Raw genomic sequence first — 21,596 nt, forward strand, 5'->3', positions numbered from 1 at the left:
TTAAAACTCACTCCAGGGTAATATAATACAAAGTTCAGTGTTAAAAATATAGAGAAAATATAAATATTTGTAAAATTGGAAATATAAAAAAGTTTGCTACTTTTACGGTGATAAAAAAGGCGGAAATGCGTCAGCACGTCTGTGAAAAGGGTCCGTATGGCAATGCTGAAGCAGTTTTGTAAGGAAGAATAAGCTGCTTTTCCACCATCGGGCCGAATGGTTATGAGTACGGTACGGAACGCTTACAGTAGCATTTCCATTGGAGCACGGTTCGGCACGATTATAAACCGTTCTTGGCCCGGAATTCTCGGCACGGTTAGCTAACTGTACTCAACCGTACTGAACCGTGCTAGTAGAATGGGTCTAGTACGTGGCGACTTGTTTAATGCATCTTCATGATTTTATTATGATGGTTTAACTAGTATTGTAGCCTACATTTATTTCTCTACACGCCTTTTCCGTCAAGGAAGTAGATTCGTAGCTCATTTAAACTCAAAATATATCAGTATATTCTCATATACAGTGGTGGCTCAGCGGTTAAGGCTCTGGGTTACTGATCAGAAGGTCGGGGGTTCAAGCCCCAGCACCGCCAAGATGCCACTGTTGGGCCCTTGAGCAAGGCCCTTGACCCTATCTGCTCCAGGGGCGCCGTATCATGGCTGACCCTGCACTCTGACCCCAGCCTAGCTGGGATATGTGAAAAAGAAGAATTTCACTGTATATGTGCAAATGTATAATGTGTGATAAATAAAGAAAATTATAATTATAATTAAATTATATACAATTTTCATATAATACTTCTAATACTTTGTCAATAAATATCCTTTTAAGCTAGTCTGGGAACTTTTACATTTCTGCATGTTCGTGTCCGGTGGTAAACACAAGCCCTCATCAAATGATGGTAAACCTTGTGCCTTTTTCTCTTTACTTTCCTTTTTGCGACATGGTCCGTGTCTTTGCTGTTTGTTAGCAGAGTAAAACCAGTGAAAAGGCAGTCCTTACTCGTTCCAATGTTTACCTCTTACGTGGATTTGTTACGTATATTCTACTGATTTCACAGCACCAAAGTGGGGAAAAAAAAGCGTACCCGTGAGAATTGGTCAGAATCGGCACAGAGTGGTACAGTTTTGGGACAAGAACTGTTTGGCCCAATGGTGGAAAAACAGCTATAGTTGTTCAGGTCTAATCCGCAGCTACCGAAAACGCTTGGTTCAGGTTATTGTTGCCAAAGGACGATCGACCAGTTATTGAATCCAAGGGTTCACTTTTCAATTGAATTCTTCAGAGTATCAGTTCAGAATATCTTGTGATTTCTTAGATTGTGTAGAACGTCATTTTGTTGGACTTGATGGGCACACTGCCATAGGTACAATAGATCAGAGATCTCCAAACACTTCTTTTGAAAATTACTTGGGGATATTCTGAGATGGAGCAAATTTCAATTTTCGTAATTCATTAAATGCATGGAAAACATACAAAGCAGAAAAGGCTCCATTTAGACACAGACACTACCCAGCTGAGAAGACTTCATACTTGGAGCCTGTTGTAGTATTTGGGAGCTTGGCTCTCCATTAAAACTCTCTTCTTTCTTAATTGTAGATATTCTGTTTGAAAAGTAGTGTCTCTCTGCTATGGAGGAGAGTGTGAGCCCTGAGCTGGCTCAAGCCCCAGAGCCTGAGTCCAGCCAGGATCCAGTGGATACCAGCTCACAAGGTACCCACGGCCCACTCCACCACATGCACTCCTGCACAAGAGAGCCGTGGGATTAACTGGAGTCAGAATGCCTAGAGGATTTTAATTTAAATGGGGAATTACAGAAATTGGATAATAGAAACTTAAGGGGCACTTAATTCTGGAAATGCACTGGGATATGTTAAATATCAAAAAGCATTGTTCAATAATCTTGTCAGAATGTGATGTTACAAGTGTCATAATGCCATTTAAAATTTGCTTATACTTGTTTTGACACATTTCACCTGCACTTGTTGATTTGTCAAATTAAATGCATTTATCACAGCTTGATCAATTGCAATCAAAATAAGATTTCTTTTGCATGCTGTTAATTAAGGACTTATATTTTAGTGCAGCATTGTCTTTTATTGTCGAGTCAAACTATATTTTTGCTACATCTCGCACACAGAACCAACATCAGTTTCAGAAGTCAAAGATCAAAAAGACCAAGGTTATGTTGGTGAAGATAAAGTAGAGGATCCTGAAAAATCCACCAAGCCCTCTTGTGAGTTTAAGAAGACTTGGGGCTTTCGTCGGACTACCATTGCTAAGAGGGAAATCCCAGGAGAGATGGCTGTAGAGACCCCAGAGGGCAAAGGTGCCCCGGTGCGTCGCAGCGGTAGGCAGGCTAAGCGCACTGATAAACTGGAAGAGTTTCTGGTCACTGTAAAGCGTGGAAGAGGAACGGGAAGAAGGAGTGGTCCCTCACGGCTTGAGGGGGGGGATCCTCCATCTCAGACCCCAACCGATGCCGAAACGGCCTCCGAAGCCAGCTTTGATGGGAACGCTGAGGCCAAAACAGAGGAACAGAAAGTGGCCTCACCACAGAAAAGGAAACGGGGCCGAGGAAGGACAAGGAGAGCGGTCAAGCCTAAAGCAGGTGGTGATTCACACAGTGAAGACGGCAGCTCTGAAAACGAGGAGGATGCTGGAGGTGAAGTAACAAAAGAGACTCAAGAAAATGTTGAGACTGGGGCCAGTGTTGAAGATGGAAAGGATGAGGAATCAAAAGATGAAGAACAAGCAATGGATGTGAAGAAAGAGGGGGAAGATGGGGAGGAGGAGAAGGGTAAGAGCGAAGAGAAGTCCTCAAACGAGTCCATAAATAGACATCCTACCAGGGCAGTCAGTAAAGACTTTAAAAAAGACACTAAACCCAAATCAGAAGCAAAGCTTCGCAAAGAGAATGATGAAGATGATGATGATGATGAAGAGTCACCGTCCAGTGAATCCGACAGTGACGGTTATGACCCTAATGCACTATACTGCATCTGCAGGCAGAAACACAACAAGAGGTATGTGTCTTAGGTGACCGAGAGTGATGATAGAGACTGGTCGCGGATATTATTCATGCCGATAGTGGAATTACAGACCATAAGTTTAAACGATAGTATGTTGCAGTATATTTACGTATAAAAGCCGGTGTGTATGCGTGACAAGGAAAGATGCTGCTTTTTAGCCACAGTTGGCATGTCATGTCACTGTGTGGATTATTTAACTATTTTTTGTTTTGTTTTGGGCTTGTTTTAATGGGGATTATCTGATGTAATCAACAATATGCTTCTTTATATTCTGTTTGTTTCATAAAGTAATGTGACAATGAAAACAAGTTTGTATTTTAGGATATGTCTAAGATATTTGTGAGGGTTTTCAGTTTTACAAATATTTGCTGTGGTTTGATCTTTGAGTGAAACAAATATTTGTTGTTGTACACATGCCTGTGCAATCTGTATTATGTTTTTTGCAAATTGCATATTTCGGAAAACTTTAATTTGTAAGCAAATTAAAAGGCAGTAGTTAAGATTTGGTCATTGCAGTCAGGTGGTTTTTAATTAATTGGCTAAGTAGCAAACTTCTCCTGTTGAGATGGTTAAAATGCAAAAATAAGATATCAGCCACAACAAATTATCAGCCCAGAAAGTCCATAGTCTTTTGCCAAAGTTGTTCCTTTAACCATAGTTGAATGGTACACTGTATCCTTACCATGCACTACACAACAATCACAAGCAGAAATCTGAGTTCAAACCAGCCCTTACTGCAATAAGTGAACAAGTAGCACTGTCAAAATTAACGTGTTAACGCATGCCCTAAATTTAAGATGTTTGATGTGTTTGTTGATGCGATTTAATGCATTTACCAATTTTCACATTAAACACTGACATATTATTCAGCTCTGTGTGAGTTCTAAAAACAGGTTGAAATAGGACGGAAACTTTGCAATGTGTCTGGAGTCAATTACACTGATGTACACACCACATACAAACCCAACACAACAGCGATTCTGTCAATGATCAAGTAGGCAAGGCAAGTTTATTTATATAGCACATTTCATACACAATGGCAATTCAAAGTACTTTACATAAAAAGAAAATACACAAATTCATTTTAAAAACAAGAAATGAGATTAAAAATTAATAAAAAGGTCCATGGGTCTTACAAAGCAAACATTACAGCAGACTAGAGGTCGTCATTCCAGCTGAACTCCCACAGGACCCACGGGACCAGATCAGATTTCTTTCGGCGCAGGATTATATTTCTGAGTTGAGGGGGGTAGCGGACGGTACGTTCATGAGTTGTGTGTGCAATCCGATGTGAAAATCTGATGTGGATATCTGTTTTTATATTATCAATTTATGAATGCAAAAAAATGAACAAAATAATTTTATTTTACATTAAATTTATTTTTGATAACTAACAGAAAATCCAATTAAAAAATGTGCACACAACACGTGTATCAAATTATCCAATACTTGGAGCAGGCTATAGTCAGTGGCGCTTTACAAGAATAGCAGAGCATAGCATGGACGTGGAACCACTGTGTCATCAAAGGATGTGAAACTGGGGCTGGAAAATTGTAAATTTAAGTGTTAAGAAGCCAACCTCATGCAAGTCAGATGAGCATCATGTCACGCGCCATCTGATAATAGCAATAACAGAAAAATAAAACGTTATTTGTGTACACTTGTTGCATATTTGTATGGCTTTTGCCCTATGTGGAAAACAAATGCGGGGATGCGGGAACAGGAGCGGTCAGGAAGAAAACCACTGCGGGCAGAGAGCGGGTGAACAGTAAAATTCAGCGGGAGTGTCCGGGTGCGGGATAGAAACTTGCGGGAGCAGGATGGAAAAAACTGTCCCAAGCAGACCTCTACAGCAGACAACAATCAAATACTTGTGTCCTTTGTAAAGCAGAATTTAATTGCCACAGAAGCATATCAAGCTTTAATAACTATCACCTAAAAGCCAAATACACTATGCATGGCACTGATAAGGGACTGCTGTGGCTGGCTAGCTTGTTCGAGTTTAAGTTGTTGACTTTGAACCCATTTTGAAGCGTCAGCTAATGATTGCTGGACAATTCTGATGACGTATCATTACATGGGCAGGATCAGCAAGAAAAGACATTGGCTGTGTTAGGAATGGCATTCAACCATACCACACTTACATTTTCAGCCATGCCTAGACATGACAGAAGTATGAGTAGTATGCCATTCTGAACTCAGTCGTTCTCTGCAGCGCTTTTCATGTGGAGTTCAAACTTCAAAGCAGCAGTGTATAACTACAGCCTGCCAGCTGATTAATATTGTGGAGGGTTTAAGAGATTCAATGCCCATTGCAATGAATATGCAACCTATGGGGACTAGTTCTTTCAATTAGTCAACATCTAACTTAGACTATGGTAAATGTTACTTGAATTGGTGCTATTTTTACTTTATCTTTAAACTTTGTAAGGCTTTGTTTGGAAACTGTTAATAAAGCATTATTGTTACATTTTATTGTTTTGTTTTCTTTCCTAAGAAGGAAATAAATGCATTTTAACAGGAAAAGAAATATAGTGTTAATTTTCAGCACTTTTAAAATCTGCGATTTTAACTGAAAAATCATAAAATATTTAATTGGCTGTTGCACCATTGAAAAGTTGTCTGTTGCTTGCTTTCCATATCTGTCAGCAGAGGATTTATATCACTAGGGGCTTTAATAAGTGCTCGCATTAAGGTTGTTTGAGGGTGTTTGGTTATTTAAATCCTTGTGCTTAGGTTCATGATCTGCTGTGATCGCTGTGAGGAGTGGTTTCATGGCGACTGCGTTGGTATCACTGAAGCGCGAGGCCGACTGATGGAGAGAAATGGAGAGGACTACGTCTGTCCTAACTGCAACACACAGAAGGGACAGATTCCCAAGGCCAATGCATCCTCTGCAGCTGCAGATAATGGCAAACGATCAGTAGTTGGCCCTCGTAAAACCGAGTCCAGTCCTGTTGCAGGCAGCACATCAGCTACATCAAATACTGCTGCAGCTGCTACAGAGGAGAAAGCTGCTGATGACCTGGGCATTAAGGGCAGGATCGAGAAGGCTACCAATCCCAGTGGGAAAAAGAAAATAAAGATTTTCCAGCCGGTATGTTGCTATATGAACCATGAGTCTGGACCAATCTTTAAATAATTTAATCAGGTTAAAGAAATATTGACATTGTTTTGGTATGCCTTTTTATATATATATATATATATATATATATATATATATATATATATATATATATATATATATACTTTTTTACATGCTCTCACAGGATTTTATGGCCAATAACACATCAAATTAAAATGTAAATAAGTTTAACTACGTTTCAGTGTAAAAAGAAAAATTATCACAGCAGTTCTGACCACTGGTATTTTGACTAATTCGAAGAGAACTACTAAAGAAAATCTGTTTTCTGTCATAGAAATGTGTAACACTTTTTAGTGTCATAAGAAGCATGAAAAAAACATGGGTTTCATTGGGGTTTCATCACTGTTGAGTTGTTGTTCTCAGTAGTGTAGTACTTGTTTTTATTATCTAACCAGATCATTTAAATTTATCCATCGAAAGCTATCTTATTAAATTCGTATAAATGTTGCTCTCAAGATGTGATATATTAGTTTTGTATGGGTGCTATAATGCACATAATAAAGAGAAATACTTGCCACCTCAACTAAACTAAGAGGTGCTGTAAATTAGCCCCTTTTGAAATGAATTGAAATCAATGTTATGCCAAGACTATTAAAGGACTAACAATTTAAACTAGTTTAATATTATAGTACTAGTACTCTCAAGTAGTAGTATAGTACTGTCTTTTGCTATATCTATTGGGAATGATTATTGTTTATAGTGTCTGCCTGTTCTCAAAAAATAACTGAAGTAAAAAAAAAAATAAAAAAGCTATGCAAAATCAGTTATTTCTCAGAAGATAAGGAGACATTTATGAGAACAGCATATTAAGAATTGCACTCAGACAGTGGTGATCTGTTGCCACAACATAGTGGCCAGAAGTTTGACATCACTGAGTTTTCAGCAGGTGACTGCAGCCGAGGAGTCTTCTCTCCCAAAGTGCATCGGCCCTGGATGTGAGAGAGATGCCCTTCCCGACACCGTCTATTGTGGGAATGACTGCATACTCAGACACGCTGCAGCCGCCATGAAGACCATCACCACAGATGGAAAAGACTCCAAGCAGAAAGAAAGGGGCAAGCCCAAAAAGACCACAAATAAATCGCTGCATAAGGTATTACACATAAATGGCAATAATAGCCATGCAAAGAATACTTAAGTTGAAATAGTGCTTGTATGTACAGTTACATTGCTCATTAGGCATAATTGCAGATTTGTTAGTATCTAATTCATGTGCAAGAAACATCAGGGATACAGGAGCTTTATCAGCCTTTTCTTCATAATTCAAGGTCATTTAAATCTGGGTCTTTTTTTTTTTGATGTGTGGGTATCTTGTGCAGTTACTTTTTCTTATTTTTAAAATACATTCCTCAGAGGTTTTGTTGCTTAAATGTAAAAGATGTCAAACAGTTGAGATTTTCTAAATATCTTTGTACAATTCATATCAGTTGAGTGCAGTTCTAAACTGCTCATTTTTTCTTTTTCTTAAAACACTTGTGAAAATTTTTGTTCTTGTCTGTAGAAGGGTTCTGGCACTGAAAGAAGATCCTCTAACCAAGCTGACAAGAAGGAATCGGAGTCTGAGACTGAGAAAGATGAGGATGGCGATGATGAAGATAAGCATGCAGAGGAGCATCCGCCTCCGCCAGCCATGTCATCCTGGTCCAGTGACCATAATTACATTGCAGTAACGCCAGAAAAGGCTACACCCTTATCAGCATCTGTGTTAAACAAAGCGTGTATGTATCTCTCTGAGGGTTTTCCACAATTTATTGTTTACCTGTTGAATTGTCAAAAACTGATGAGTTCACAGATCTGAAAATCCTGCACATTTTCTGTGTAAAATTACATGCCTTAAAAGGGATATTTGCACTGGAAAATGTTAGCTCAGCTGTAATTGTGAAAGGTTCTAAGTCGGACACCCTACGCTACGGACACCCTACGCTCATCTTAAAATTATTTTGTAACACTGCAAAATGTTAATATTGTTGAAGTACCTGCATCAGGTAATTGCCAAGTTATTTAAAGCTCCAGAACAGGTACATTTATAAAAGAAAATGGTATTTTATCTAAAATGTATAAAGACTGCATTTTACAGTCTATACAAAGTATTTACTCTAGAGTAAAATTTGTTCTTGGAACAAAAGTGATCTTGGAGCCAAAACCACAGTGCCTTGCCATGATATACATTTGTAATACTTTCTGGCCAGGGTCTTTATAATATGTGTGTGAGTGTGTGATTGAAACTGTCAGTGTATGGAATACTATTACCGTCTTCAATCCCTGCCTTCACTGGGGACATTCATGCGAAAGATGTACTGACCACACACCTGAACAGGTAGGTTTTTATGTCTTTCTCCTGCGTTCCCTGACTAAGAACAGATAATCTCTGATCACATGGACATTTGACTTCAGTGCTACATTTTTATTAATGAAAACCTGTTTTTTACTTAACTAACAACTTTTAATTTGATATTCCTGTCATTTGTTTGCACTGCATTTATAAATCACCAGTGGAGATTTCAAGTGGCATTCAAAATAAAGTGAAATTGCGGATAATACTGATATCCCTGTGAGAGAAGTCTTTTTGTTGTGAGAGAAGTCTTTTTATTGGATTACAACATTGGGTGGCATGGCCTCTGGCTGTTTTTGGCCTTTGTCAACCATCAGCATGATTAGCAATATTAAAAAAGCCTACAAACCATGGAGCTGGCCCAAGAGAAGAACTGTGGAGTTCAGAAAATTCCAGGAGCCCAGAGTGTGAGCTGTGAAGTTAAGAGGACCACTCAAGAGCAGCAGAGGACAACATATCTCCCCACAGCAGTCAACAACAGACTTCACATGCCTTGTTATTGCAGCACACAGGGAAATGTTAAGCTATGTATAAACAAATGCACAGACTGTAGACAAATGCTGATATGCACATTGAGAAACATTAGAGTATATGTTGAAAGCGGAGTACAGTTGATTTGATGCAGAGATTGAACTTTGAAAAATGTTCTAGATCATGATTTGGTTAGATGCACTTGAAGGAATAGGTGACTTTAAGAAGTTGTCGTCACTTCAACTTCAGAAAAAATAACAAAGGAAAAAATATGCCCTAAATTGAATGTGGTGTATTTGTTTGACATCGGTGAATGATGAATATGGAAATGAATAGTTTTTCCAATCATTTTCTGTCTTTGTTTAAATGGAATTTGTTTTTAATACCTGGATTTGAGTCATAAAAATGGCAGTAGGGCTTTTTGTGTACATCAGATTGTCTTGGCTTGTGTGTCCCCTGTGCTTTCAACACTGATCAAGATGAGAAATTGGTCAGATATAGCGAACACATGAATGTGAATACTTTGCAGAGAACATTGCATACTTGCACTTCAAAGTGCTTTGTTAGGGTGCAATTCTGCAATACAAGTGATGAATTTTGGAGAAGAGAGTTACATTTAGCTACTGCATAAACTAATTACATATTTGTATTTCAATGTTATATTTATTTTTCCATATATAGCTGTTAAAATATTAACCCTTTATTAAGTAATGTCATATATCCTTATATCACATCAGGATTTAACTCTTAATGTTTTATATAATAATTATGCTATGCTGTTGCACGTTGAACGTACTATTAGAATTTTCAGTTTTAAGACATAACTCTGAGACTGTTTTCCAAGGGATTCAATTGGGTTAGAGGTTTACATCATGCCACAATATTGAAAACTAAAGTAAATCTAACTTCAAGATTAAACAAAAAGCACTTTTAAGGCATTTGTGGTCAATATGTTCAGGTTTTTTCTTAAAATTTGGTATTTGAGGAAGATCTCTCATTTTTCCCCCACTTACAGCAGGATTGTGCTCCAGTTGGTTCATTATTAAGCCATTGATTGCTAGTGATGTTCTCATTAACAAATGGGTTAAAGAACCAAGTGAGTTGAAGGAATTCATATGAAGGAATACATTTTTGAAATGGGTTACACAAACACTGGCGTAAAGATGATTGTAAGAGTATATTTTCTAAAATAAAACTGACATATTACACAAAACCCTTTCTTGTTTGATTCCTTAACTAAAACTTAAGAGGTGTTGACACTCTTTATCATATTCAGTAGCATGGGAGAGTGATTACAAAGGCAAGGCACTAAAATATGTGCTCTGGAACAATTCATAAAGTCTTTTGCTGTTTTCCATTAGCCAACAGAAATGCAGTGGAATCCTGCTTTTAAATGCAAGATTTCATGTACTGTATTTTTTTTTTCTTTGTACTGTAGAAAATGTTTCACATTCCTGTGTTTATGGTTCAATTTACTTACTGTTTTCCAGCAGCTGCCCAAAAAGACAAAGAAAAGGAAGTCAATGAAGAAGTCAAACCACAGAAGGAAACTCCATCTGCTGACAAGAAAGCTCCTGCTTTAAATGTCGCTCCCAAAGGTGGGAAGAAGTCTCCTGGCTCAAAAGGCAAAGGACCTGCTGCCACCTCTTCTCCTACCAAAGGCAAAACAAGTACAGCATCTTTGAGCAGTGCCAGAGACTTGAGGAAACAGCCCCCACTACAAGGCAAATTGAACAAGTCCAAGAAGCCAGGGACTCCACCTCCACCAATTCCAGTCATACTGCCGTCAGCCCCTACTGGATCTCGGCTCCATGCCTCTGGAGCTCTCCGAGTGGGTAAAAGCACCTTTACCATACCCAAAAAGCAACCACAGACTGTGCCAAAGGAATCTGCAGAGGCTGGTCCTTCTCCAGTTTCTAGAACCCCACCCTCACCAATGTCATCCACTCAGTCCATCCATCACCCAGTGTCTAAACCAACCCAACCTCCACCACCCACTGCTCCACCACAGCCACTCCCCAACAACCAGATGAGATCCAACATCAGACGGTCACTGACTGATATCCTGTACAAAAGGTAAGCACTTTGAGATGTACAGAGTAAGGTTTCCTGATAAATACTTCAAATTGACTGAAAAAAAAAAATGTGCATTTTAAATGTTCTTTTAAAAGACAATCATTGAATGTTTTATATATATATTAAAATGGCTAAGAATGCATTTCCAATACATTATGAAAGTCATAATTATTATCAACGTGTGAACTGTTGTGCCACAGGGTGAGTGACAGTGATGATCTGTCCATGTCTGAGAATGAAGTGGGAAAGTTGGCGGTCAGCATTGAGAAAGAGATGTTTAACCTTTATCTTAACACTGATAACAAGTACAAGAACAAATACCGGTCCCTTATGTTCAACCTGAAGGACCCAAAAAACAAGGTCAGCGACCTACTGAAGTTGTATTTTTGTGTGCTTACGTGTTAGACATTTATGCTCTAAAATTTGTTAAATTGTACATGGTATCTTAAGTAGCTTTATAAGATGCAACGATGCTGAGAATTGTGTTCTTCAATTCTTCCGTGTGGCAGGGCCTTTTCTATCGTGTGGTTGGTAGTGAGATCAGTCCTTTCAGGCTGGTAAGGTTGAGTCCAGAAGAACTTCTTTCCAAGGAGATGTCAGATTGGAGAAAGACCGAGATCTCTGAGGTAAAACAGACTTTTAAATATGTCTAGCTAAACTCTTAACTTTTGATCGACGGGGGCAGTAAATTCATCATTGGTGCTAATGCTTTCTACTGCTTGTAATTATGCTCTCATTCTAACAAGGATATGGTTGTGAGTGGGAGATCCCAGCCAGGACAGCCCAAAACTGGATCCAGACAAGAAGGTGCACCCCCAGATGTAGACATGGAGGAAGCTCCTCCAATGTCTGATGGAGATGTATGTATGCCTGCCACTTCCCAATCTCCCTGCTTGGCTTCTGCTGCTGTAAGTGCTGTCTTTCTGGTTTTCCTGATCTGTCTGTTCTTCCACACCTCTCTCTGTCCCTCTCTCATTTCAGATACCCAAAGTGCAATTTCCTGAATGCATTATTTTTTAGGCTCTATTTCTCCTACCTGCCATAACTTTCTCATTTTTAAATGTGCTATCTCTGTGTTGTTTAGTTGCACATAAACATATGTGAAACAATGGATGAGAATAGTATCCGAAGTATAACATTGTTCACTGGCTATTTGTTTTTTAAAGGATCCCCAGGAGGACACACGGCCTACTTCTGCACCACAAGCCTCAATCTCTACTGGGAAGGGCAGTGCAATGCCAGATATCTTCAGTAGTATGCTGAAAGACACTACAGCAGAGCACAGGGCTCATCTGTTTGACCTAAACTGCAAGATCTGTACAGGTGTGAATATATCATAATGAGGACAAAATATAATAAGCTAGTCTACATTTGGTATCCCTTTTAATTATTGATCATCACCCTTTAGACCACTTGCAGGGTGTTGCTACAATTAGTCATTATCAGCCCTCCATAAGTATTTGGACAGTGAGACAATTTTCATAATTTTGGCTCTCTACTCCACCACCATGGATTTGAAATGAAGCAGTCAATATGTGATTGAATCAATATGGATTTATATCTAAATTGGGTGAACGGTTTAGGAATTACAGCATTTTTATACATAGACCCCCATACTCTGGGGCTCAGAATTAATTGGACAATCGACTGAGAAGCTTTTTCATGGCCAGGTTATTTCATTAAAAATTAAGGTCTGGAGCTGATTCGTTCTGGAACACTTCTTTGGATAGATTAAACTAAGATGAACCTGTACCAGAATCATGGGAAGAGAAGAGAATGGAGAAGAGAAGCAACAGCTCATGATCGAAGCATACCACATCACCTGAAATATGGTGGAGGCAGTGTTATGGCATGGACATGTATGGCTGCCAATGGAAATGGCTCAGTAATATTTGTTGATTACTGTACATAACTGCTGACAGAAGCAGCAGGATAAATTCTGAAGTGTTTAGGGCTATACTATCTGCTCAGATTCAGCCAAATGCTGCAAAACTGAGAGGACGGTGCTTCACATTACTGATGGACAGTGACCCAAATCAAACTGAAAGCCAAACTAAGAGCTTTTCAAGGCAAAGAAGTGTAATATTCCTCAAAGGCTAAGTCAATCACCTGACCACAACCCAATTGAACATGCATTTCACTTGCTGGAGACAAAACTGAAAGCAGAAAGACCCACAAACAAGCAGCAACTAAAGACAGCTGCAATAAAGGCCTGGCAAAGCATCACTAGGGAGGAAACCCAGAATTTGGTGATTTGGTCCATGGGTTCCAGACTTCAGGCAGTCATTCACTGCAAAGGATTTTCAACCAAGGATCAAGAATAATCATTTCATTTATGATTATGTTAGTTTATCCAATACTTTTGAGCCCCTGAAAATGGGCGTCTTTGTATAAAAAAAGCTGTAATTCCTAAACCATTCACCCAATTTGGATGTAAATCCATATCGATTCAATCACATATTGATTGCTTCATTTCAAATCCACGGTGGTGGTGTACAGAGCCAAAATTATGAATAGTGTCTCGCTGTCCAAATACTTATGGAGGGCACAGTATATACACTCTTTTCACTACCAATGGTTTTTAAACAATTTCATGTTGGTATTTATTTTTCTATTATTTTATTTCTTTTCAGGTCAGAAGTCTGCTGATGATGAACCACCGTCCAAAAAAAACAAAATGTCTATCCCTAAAAAGCCAGAGCCACCTATTAAATCTAAACCAGAGCCAAGGCCCTCTAAAGCTCCAGCTGTAGAACCTTCCCAAGTCTCGTCTTATTCTGGTGTTGAGATGGCTGTACTTGGTACTATGACTGTGACTGAAGATCCAAGCAGTGTCGTGCCAGTTGTCCAGGCCCCAGTCACTGCAGCTGTACCAGCAGTCTCCTCCGTTACAATAACGCGAAGGGATCCTCGAACTGCAGGTCACCGGTCATCTCTGCCTGTGTCTCAGACTGGTCCTGATATTAATATTCCTACAATGCCAGCCGCTCTCCCTGTTTTGGAGCCTGCGGCTGTTGAAACAAAGGGTCCATTGCCTATGCCCCCTGCCGCCCCAGCATCTGTACCCAGACCAGTGATGCAAAAACCAGGCTCTTCACAAGATGTGCGGCACTACGGGTCCAATACTGCCAGGTGCAGCACTCGATTTTAGAATCTGCATATCTAAATTCTCTACAGGACATTGTATAATAATAAGAATATATGATTAAGAAGATTAAGAAACCTAAGATTAAGACTGAGAAGTAGTTGCACATGTTTGAAATCATTTGAGCAGAATTGTGGAGATACAAAGGACATGCTTTAGTTTAGCTTCAGTTTTTCATTGTAGCAACCAGATATGCAATGAATTACCTTGATAATGATTAGCCAGAAGAGAAGTCATAGTAATGTGATTGTGAGTAATATAATCTATAAAATATATTACATATATATTATATAATAAGAGTATGTGATTATCATTTGTGTTTCAGCAGTGCATCACAACCCCCTCCTGAGGGTGAAACAGCTTTGTTCTTGTCTGGTCAGGAGATGATGTGGAAAGGGCTCATAAACATGCACACTGTTGCCAAGTTCGTCACGAAAGCCTACATGGTTTCTGGATCATTCGAACATATTAAGGAGGTTTGTTCTATGTGTTAAACTTGCCCTGATGATCTATGATCACAAATTTCTCAAGGTTTTTATACTGGAACATCAGTCACAAAGTAATGATTGTTTATATAATTTTAGTTGTTAGTAACAATTAATGTCTGTTTTTGCTTTGCAGGACTTGCCTGACACCATTCATATTGGCGGAAGAATATCACCACACACTGTGTGGGATTATGTGGGAAAGCTGAAGACTTCACTGTCAAAAGTATGAAAAAAAAAAAAAAAATATTTGCACATACAATAAAAACAATGAATTGTGAGCTGCTTGCTGATCCTGTGTGTTATTTTTTCAGGAACTCTGTCTCATTCGTTTTCATCCAGCGACTGAAGAGGAGGAGGTGGCGTATGTGTCTCTGTTTTCTTATTTCAGTAGCCGTAAGCGGTTTGGGGTAGTGGCTAACAGTAACAAGCGCATTAAAGACCTCTACCTTATACCTCTGAGCTCAAAAGACCCATTGCCTGCAAAGCTCCTACCATTTGATGGACCAGGTAAGCATATACGAGGATATTGTAAAATCTCTTTTAAAAAATAATTTGATTATTTTCCCTGATTGTTCATGCAAAGCAAAAAGAGTGAAGAAAAAATTTATCTAATGAAATGTTTTAATGTTAACAACAGGTAAGCAGGTTTACAGTACCTGTGTATTTTCACTTTTATGTTGTGAATTGAGAGCTTGTTCCATAATTTATAAAAATAAAACAAACAGTAGTCCATGTCCAAAATGCTGCAAAATGTGTTTCATGTTTATTTATACACTACTTTTTTGATTGTCTTCCTTCTGTCTGTAAGTTGTCATGTAACTTCAAGACTTTCTAATAAAATATATCATGCATTCAAGCCTGGTGATGTCCTAGATATGTGTCTTAGCACCTGTTCTAACAATTAAATATGAGCCTAATAAACAAGGCTAAGTAATAGATTTGAATGTGAGGATGACTGCCACAGCTATGAAACTTGCTAAACGTAATATCCAATCTTGTAAATACAGCTATCATGCTAAAAATTATGATTAAAATTAAAGTGTTGCCATCTTTGCTTTCTGGGACCAGCTGTAATGACATGGTGACCATGGTAAGTTAAATGCTGCCCTACCTTGAGGAAAACAAGGAAGTCATCCGACCTCCCCAAGGAGAGTGAAAATGACTGAAGCTTATCTGCATATTCCTTACCCAGAGATCAGCTGTTGAATAAAAATTACATAATGATTGAAACTGGCATGACAGTTTGCCAGAAGAACACGAGTAGTGCTGGCATTAATAAATTGCTTTGACTTCCAACTTTAATTCAGACTTTTTGTCATGGGTGTCTAAAGGTAATATTTATTTTAATTTCAGAAGATTTCTGTTACTATATTTAAACATTAAATTATAGGAATTAGGTTTAGTCATTATTTAACATTTGTATTATGAAGATAATTTTGCTGGAGAATTTCCCCTATGGAGAATGCAGCTTTTTTAATAAAATTTTTGTTAACATTTAGCATTTTTGGTTTATGTTATGTGGAACAAGCTCTCAATGTTTTTTCTGTTTGTTTTTTTTTTTTAATGACTGATTCTGAACTATCTATCTGGATCAGTATACAGTATCAAAGGAGTACTTATTTGTAAGCTAGTGACAAACAAGATATTACAATTTTGTTGCAGGACTGGAGCCAGCTCGTCCCAATCTCCTCTTGGGGTTGTTGATTTGCCAGAAAGACAAGAAGCGTCCTGGAGCCCCTCTAGAGAATGAGGAAAAACGTTCTAAAACTCTAAGGGACGATGAAACAGGCCTTCCAAAACCATCCATTGTTGGTAAATTTGAAATTAAACAGGACAAAGGTCTTCGATCTAGTCTTGATGCCATCAGCACAACTCCCCCAGACACCCCACCACCCCTCAATGCCTCTGAGACTTCAAGTTCTGTTGCAACTTCTGTGTTTTCCATCCTCTCCTCTGTGAAAACATCTGGCGTCACCACTAGCACTGGCAATAATTCTCCATCTTCCAAAGTCACTGCAGTCTCTTCCACACCGCTTCAGACCATCCTGAAAACACTTTTTGGTAAGAAGCAGCAAGATTTTGATGTCTCGTTGTCACCTTCAGACCAAAGTGCTGGAGATGTCTCTGTGCCTTCTGTGTCTCTGCTAGACCCAATTGTACAGCAGTTTGCAATAAGCAAGTGTAAAGATGTAGATGTACAGGATGACCGACCATATGATCCTGAGGAAGAATATGACCCAACTGTTGGCTATGGTACAGAAAAAATCCACGATACAACAAAAGTGTCTGCAGCAATTAAGCCAGCAGGGGTCTCCTCTGGTGTAGTGGATGACATTGCTTATGACCCTGAGGATGACTCTATTTTTGATGATGTTGGGGTAGATCCAGGTGCTAAGAAATTAACTGAGCAACAGAAAGTGCTTGAAAACAACAAACAAATTGAGGAACAGAAACGACAGTTAGAGGGGCATGAGGAATTATTTCATCAACAAATACCAGAGACTTTGATTTCTCAGCCATCTCTGTTGGCTAACAGTCAGTTGTTGCAGCTTGGTAAAAAGGTTGAGGAATTAGTGGCAAATAGCTCAGCTGCTCCGGTTGTTAACCAGAGAAGAGACCCAAGGCAGAGTAGAGACCCTAGACAGGCAGCTGTAAATAGAAGACAGACGTCTGATTCTATGGAGAAAGAGGAGCAATCTCCTGTTACTACAGATAAATCTCCACAGCAAGTAGCAGTGATAGAGACAACATCATCACAAGCCTGCACAATCACAGACACTCAAGCAACACAGCTGGAAAATACTGTTGATACACCAGCAGGGCAACCTACGATAACCACACACACGCACCTATCGCAAGTCACTGCCACTTTGGATTCTCAACAAGTGCAGCCTGCCATTCTGAAACCAGAAGCATCCAAGCCTGAGGAGGAGAGCAAAAGTGAAGTGGTGCCTTTTCTCAGTACAGAGACCAATATTTCAGAGAGTACAGAGGTTTCTATTCCATTATTAGGGGAGAAGATCGACCCCGAGTTAGTTGAATGCTATATGGAAAATGAACCTGTGGAGGAACCCAAAATGAGCGATGAACCCACTGAATCTGAAAGTAAAAGTTTTGAGGAGGTTTGGCCTAATTCTGCAAGTATTTTAAAAGCTGATCAAGTTTCATCCAGTGGACAGCCAATTGAGTCCACTGCAACCACATATTACAACATTTCAACAATCAGTACATCATCATCTGCATCTAAACACTCAAGGATGCCACAAGATATCATCCAGGATGAGTCATCTTATATGGATTCTCACAGTTCCCATATACAACACATAACGACAACAAACCCTCCTAACATTCGATCCCCAATGTCCTTTCCTCCCCCTATTGGGCCTCCACCCATTCTTGGTCCACCTCCATTGCAAGGCCCACCACCAATGACTGTCCCACTACCCATGCATCTCCCTCCTCCAATGTCAGGGCCACCACCAATGCAGATTCCCCCAATGCAAGGTCCACCTCCACCTCTCGGAGGAAATGATCCCACTAAGTATTCACCACCTGGATCATATCCGCCTTACCAGAATCAGTGGGGGAGCAGTTCTCAGTATGATGCTCCAAGAGGTCCAGCCCCCCCTAATTTTACACCAAGAGGACCACCTCCATTCCAACCAATAGGTCAGAGAGGACCTCCTCCTCAGATATTTGATAATTCTATGAATTCAATGCACCCTCAGCATGTCAGACCAAGAGGCCCACCACCAGGGCCGCCACCACCCCCTCCCAACTTTGATGGACAAAGATTTAATGGGCCTCCACCTGCTTTTAACTTCTCTGGACCTAGAGGCCCACCTCCAACATTCCCAGGCCCCCCTTCAAATCACTTTGATAATAGAGCCCCACCACCATCCCACTTCCCAGGACCAAGAGGACCGCCTCCACCTCATAACATCGGGGACCATAGACTGCCGTCTAATATGTCAAGAGTACCTGGTGATAAATATAACGATGCTGGAAGCTCATATCATCAGGGAATAGAACAACCCCAAATACCCTCACAAGGGCCTCCTTTTAGGGGTCCACCACCAAACCACTTCGAAGGACGAAGAGGACCCCCTGGTCCTACAGGAGATTTGTCGGGACAGAGATTTACACCTCCAAACCAGTTTCATGGTTCACCTCAACACAGAGGGTCATTTGAGGAACCACGGGGGAATTCGTCTCAAGACTTTGAAAGGCACTGTGGACCATCAGTGCAGCAGTTTGGAGGGCCAAGAGGTCCTCCACCAGGACATTTTGATAAGGAAGCTGTCAGCCAGCCAGAACAATATAGTTATAATGATGATAACCCAAGTGATATTAGGCCTGTTCGTGGGCCTCTGCTTCCAACACCTACTGATGGTCCCATCCCAGTACAGGGCCGTGTAGGTGGGCACAGTCCAGACACCTACCGTGATGACCATTGGAGGCGGCATTCCCCTGAAATGAGGCGGCGAAGCTGCTCCACCAGAGATAGTTCAGAGCCTCACAACCGTCCAAGTAGGTTTGATGGTGGGTCACGTGACAGAGATGTCCCCTCACGATTGTTTGAAGAGAGGCAGTGTGATTTGTCTGAAGACAGAAGGAGAGAGAGAGATCGAGAAGCGCCACATGGTGGGAGATCATGGGGCTGGAACAGGGAACATGAGTGGGACAGAGGCAGAGAAAGGGATCGTGAAAGAGAACAGAGCAGAGAAAGAGAGCGGGGTCGCAGCCGGGAAAGAGAAAAAGAGCATAGCAGAGAGAGGGATCGCAGTAGGGGCCGAGAGTCTGAGCGACACAGAGATGGAGATGGAGACAAGAGGAGAGAACGGGATCGAGACAGAGACCGAGGCAGGGAGAGAGAGCAGGATAGAAAAGACCATGATCGAGACAGAGCCAAGAACAGAGACCGAGATCGAGACAGCAGGGACAGAAGAAGAGATCGCTCAAGGAGTCGTGAACGAGAACGTGGAAAAGACCGTGACAGAAGAGATAGGGGAAGAGACCGGGACAAAGAGAGAAGGAAGGAGAAAGACAGAGACAGACGGGACAGGAGCAAAGAAAAGAATGATTACAAAAGAGAAAGATCTGACAACTCAAGGGCAAAGTCTACAGACTCTGAAACTGCATCATAAAAATCAACAATCTTGGAAGGACATGTTTCTGAATGTTTTTTTGGGGGTTTTTTCTTCTAAATTTTGTGGATTTGAAAGTTGTGCTTGAAACTCCCTTTTTGTACTCTTCTTGCTGAATATTTTATCCTTTTTACATTTAAAGTAATTAATGTTGATAACATCTTTAGGTGTACTTCTTATGTGATAATTTTGTCAGCACAAAATACACTCTCCCTGTACTGCTATTTTACAAAAGAAAGTGAAAAAAGTAACAAAATAAACCAATACATGTAAATATGTATATATTTGTGTATATACCGGTACGTTTTAACTACTTTGTTTTTCTAAATAGAGAAATCGTAAGCCATATAGGTTTAAAAAATATATGGAAATGGTCTTCAGAAGAAGAAAGTCTTTGTATGGTTAAAGCTTATCCAGCATTTAATGAATGTGTCCATAGGCTATTGTTAATGATCTTGAAGCCACTCCAGATTACGGTGATCAAATAAATCCTCTGTGATTATAATGAATATCGTTGTGCATTATTTTTTCTTTTGTCTTGGATATTCTGTATAAAATACTTTCATCCAAAGTCTAGTTTCATACAGTGTCTATAATAGTATAGAATATTTTATAAATGATCAACAAGACCTTTTTTATTAAAAGAAACTTGCTGTTTAAATGGTTTCAAAATGTAAAAGATTAGTTCACCCAAAAATGATAATTCTTTTATCAGTTACTCACCCTCATGCCATTCCAGATGTGTATGACTTTCATTTGCTGAGCACATAGGAAGAGTTTTAGAAGAATATCTCAGCTCTGTAGGTCTATACAATGCAAGTGAATGGGTGCCAAAATGTTTAAGCTGCAAAATCCACATAAGGGCAACATAAAAGTACTCCAGGCGACTCCAGTGGTTAAATCCATGTCTTCAGAAGCAATGTGATAGGTGTAGCTGAGAAACAGATCAATGTTTAAGAAAGGTTTTTTTTTGTTTTTGTTTTTTTTATATTTTTTTTTTACTATAAATTCTCCTCTCTGCACAGTCAATCTCCAATATACTTTCATTTTGACATTCTCCTGCTTTTGGTGATTAACTGTCTTCATGCATATCACCCCCTACTTGGCAGGGAGAAGACTTTATGATAAAACAAATAAATAAAAAAAAATGACTTCAATATTGATGTTTCTCACCCACATCATATAGTGTTTGAACAGAAGGATTTAACCACTGGAGTCATATGGATTACTTTTATGCTCCCTTTATGTGGATTTTTTTAGCTTCAAAATTTTGGCACCCATTCACATGCATTGTGAGGACCAAAAGTCAAGACAATTTCACACCAAAATCTTGAGTAAATAAATTTTGTAATACCCCCATGGCCACTACCTCACTGTCTTGCTGTTCTCCCAATCCTGAATTTGAACTGAGGAAGCAAACAGGATGCAGAATTGTCATTCTATTTTTAATTTAAGGAAGTACAAATAAAATCGAATGAAATCCATATAACTGCTGTAATACGTATTTTGATGCATTTATGTTTTCTGTATGAATTAACCATTAACATGTTATCATATACAACCAGGGTATATAAAATACATTATACAATTTTAATATCAATGTTGACTTTTAAAAAGTTATCTGAAGTGGTGGACATTTAGTACTATGTGCCTAAATTAAAAGTCTATGACAATAAATCACATGTTTAGGAGAAGAGGCATATAGACTCATCTCTTGGCATTAATTTTTTTTTTTTCCCAATTCCCAATGTGCTTTTAAG

At 39.5% G+C, this 21,596-nt stretch overlaps 1 protein-coding gene across 7 annotated transcripts in view; it reads left to right on the forward strand.

The window, feature by feature from the left end:
- Positions 1–20,345, forward strand: part of LOC127428380 (death-inducer obliterator 1-like) — a 37,701-nt gene extending 17,356 nt beyond the window's left edge. The window contains exons 3-17 of one of the 7 annotated variants that reach the window (XM_051676727.1): positions 1,600–1,713; positions 2,141–3,026; positions 5,769–6,129; positions 7,061–7,270; positions 7,679–7,895; positions 10,471–11,056; positions 11,257–11,416; positions 11,566–11,682; positions 11,803–11,964; positions 12,223–12,379; positions 13,690–14,188; positions 14,527–14,677; positions 14,823–14,912; positions 15,001–15,196; positions 16,352–20,345. In XM_051676727.1, coding sequence (XP_051532687.1) covers positions 1,632–1,713; positions 2,141–3,026; positions 5,769–6,129; positions 7,061–7,270; positions 7,679–7,895; positions 10,471–11,056; positions 11,257–11,416; positions 11,566–11,682; positions 11,803–11,964; positions 12,223–12,379; positions 13,690–14,188; positions 14,527–14,677; positions 14,823–14,912; positions 15,001–15,196; positions 16,352–19,836 — 7,359 coding nt within the window. In that variant the 5' untranslated portion in view covers positions 1,600–1,631 and the 3' untranslated portion in view covers positions 19,837–20,345. The remainder of the gene's footprint in view (positions 1–1,599; positions 1,714–2,140; positions 3,027–5,768; positions 6,130–7,060; positions 7,271–7,678; positions 7,896–10,470; positions 11,057–11,256; positions 11,417–11,565; positions 11,683–11,802; positions 11,965–12,222; positions 12,380–13,689; positions 14,189–14,526; positions 14,678–14,822; positions 14,913–15,000; positions 15,197–16,351) is intronic. The other 6 variants (XM_051676729.1, XM_051676731.1, XM_051676730.1 and 3 more) reach the window with 6 other exon arrangements.
- Positions 20,346–21,596: the final 1,251 nt, after the last annotated feature.

The sequence above is a fragment of the Myxocyprinus asiaticus genome, chromosome 37 (assembly GCF_019703515.2).
Source record: "Myxocyprinus asiaticus isolate MX2 ecotype Aquarium Trade chromosome 37, UBuf_Myxa_2, whole genome shotgun sequence".
NCBI classification, from domain to species: Eukaryota; Metazoa; Chordata; class Actinopteri; order Cypriniformes; family Catostomidae; genus Myxocyprinus; species Myxocyprinus asiaticus.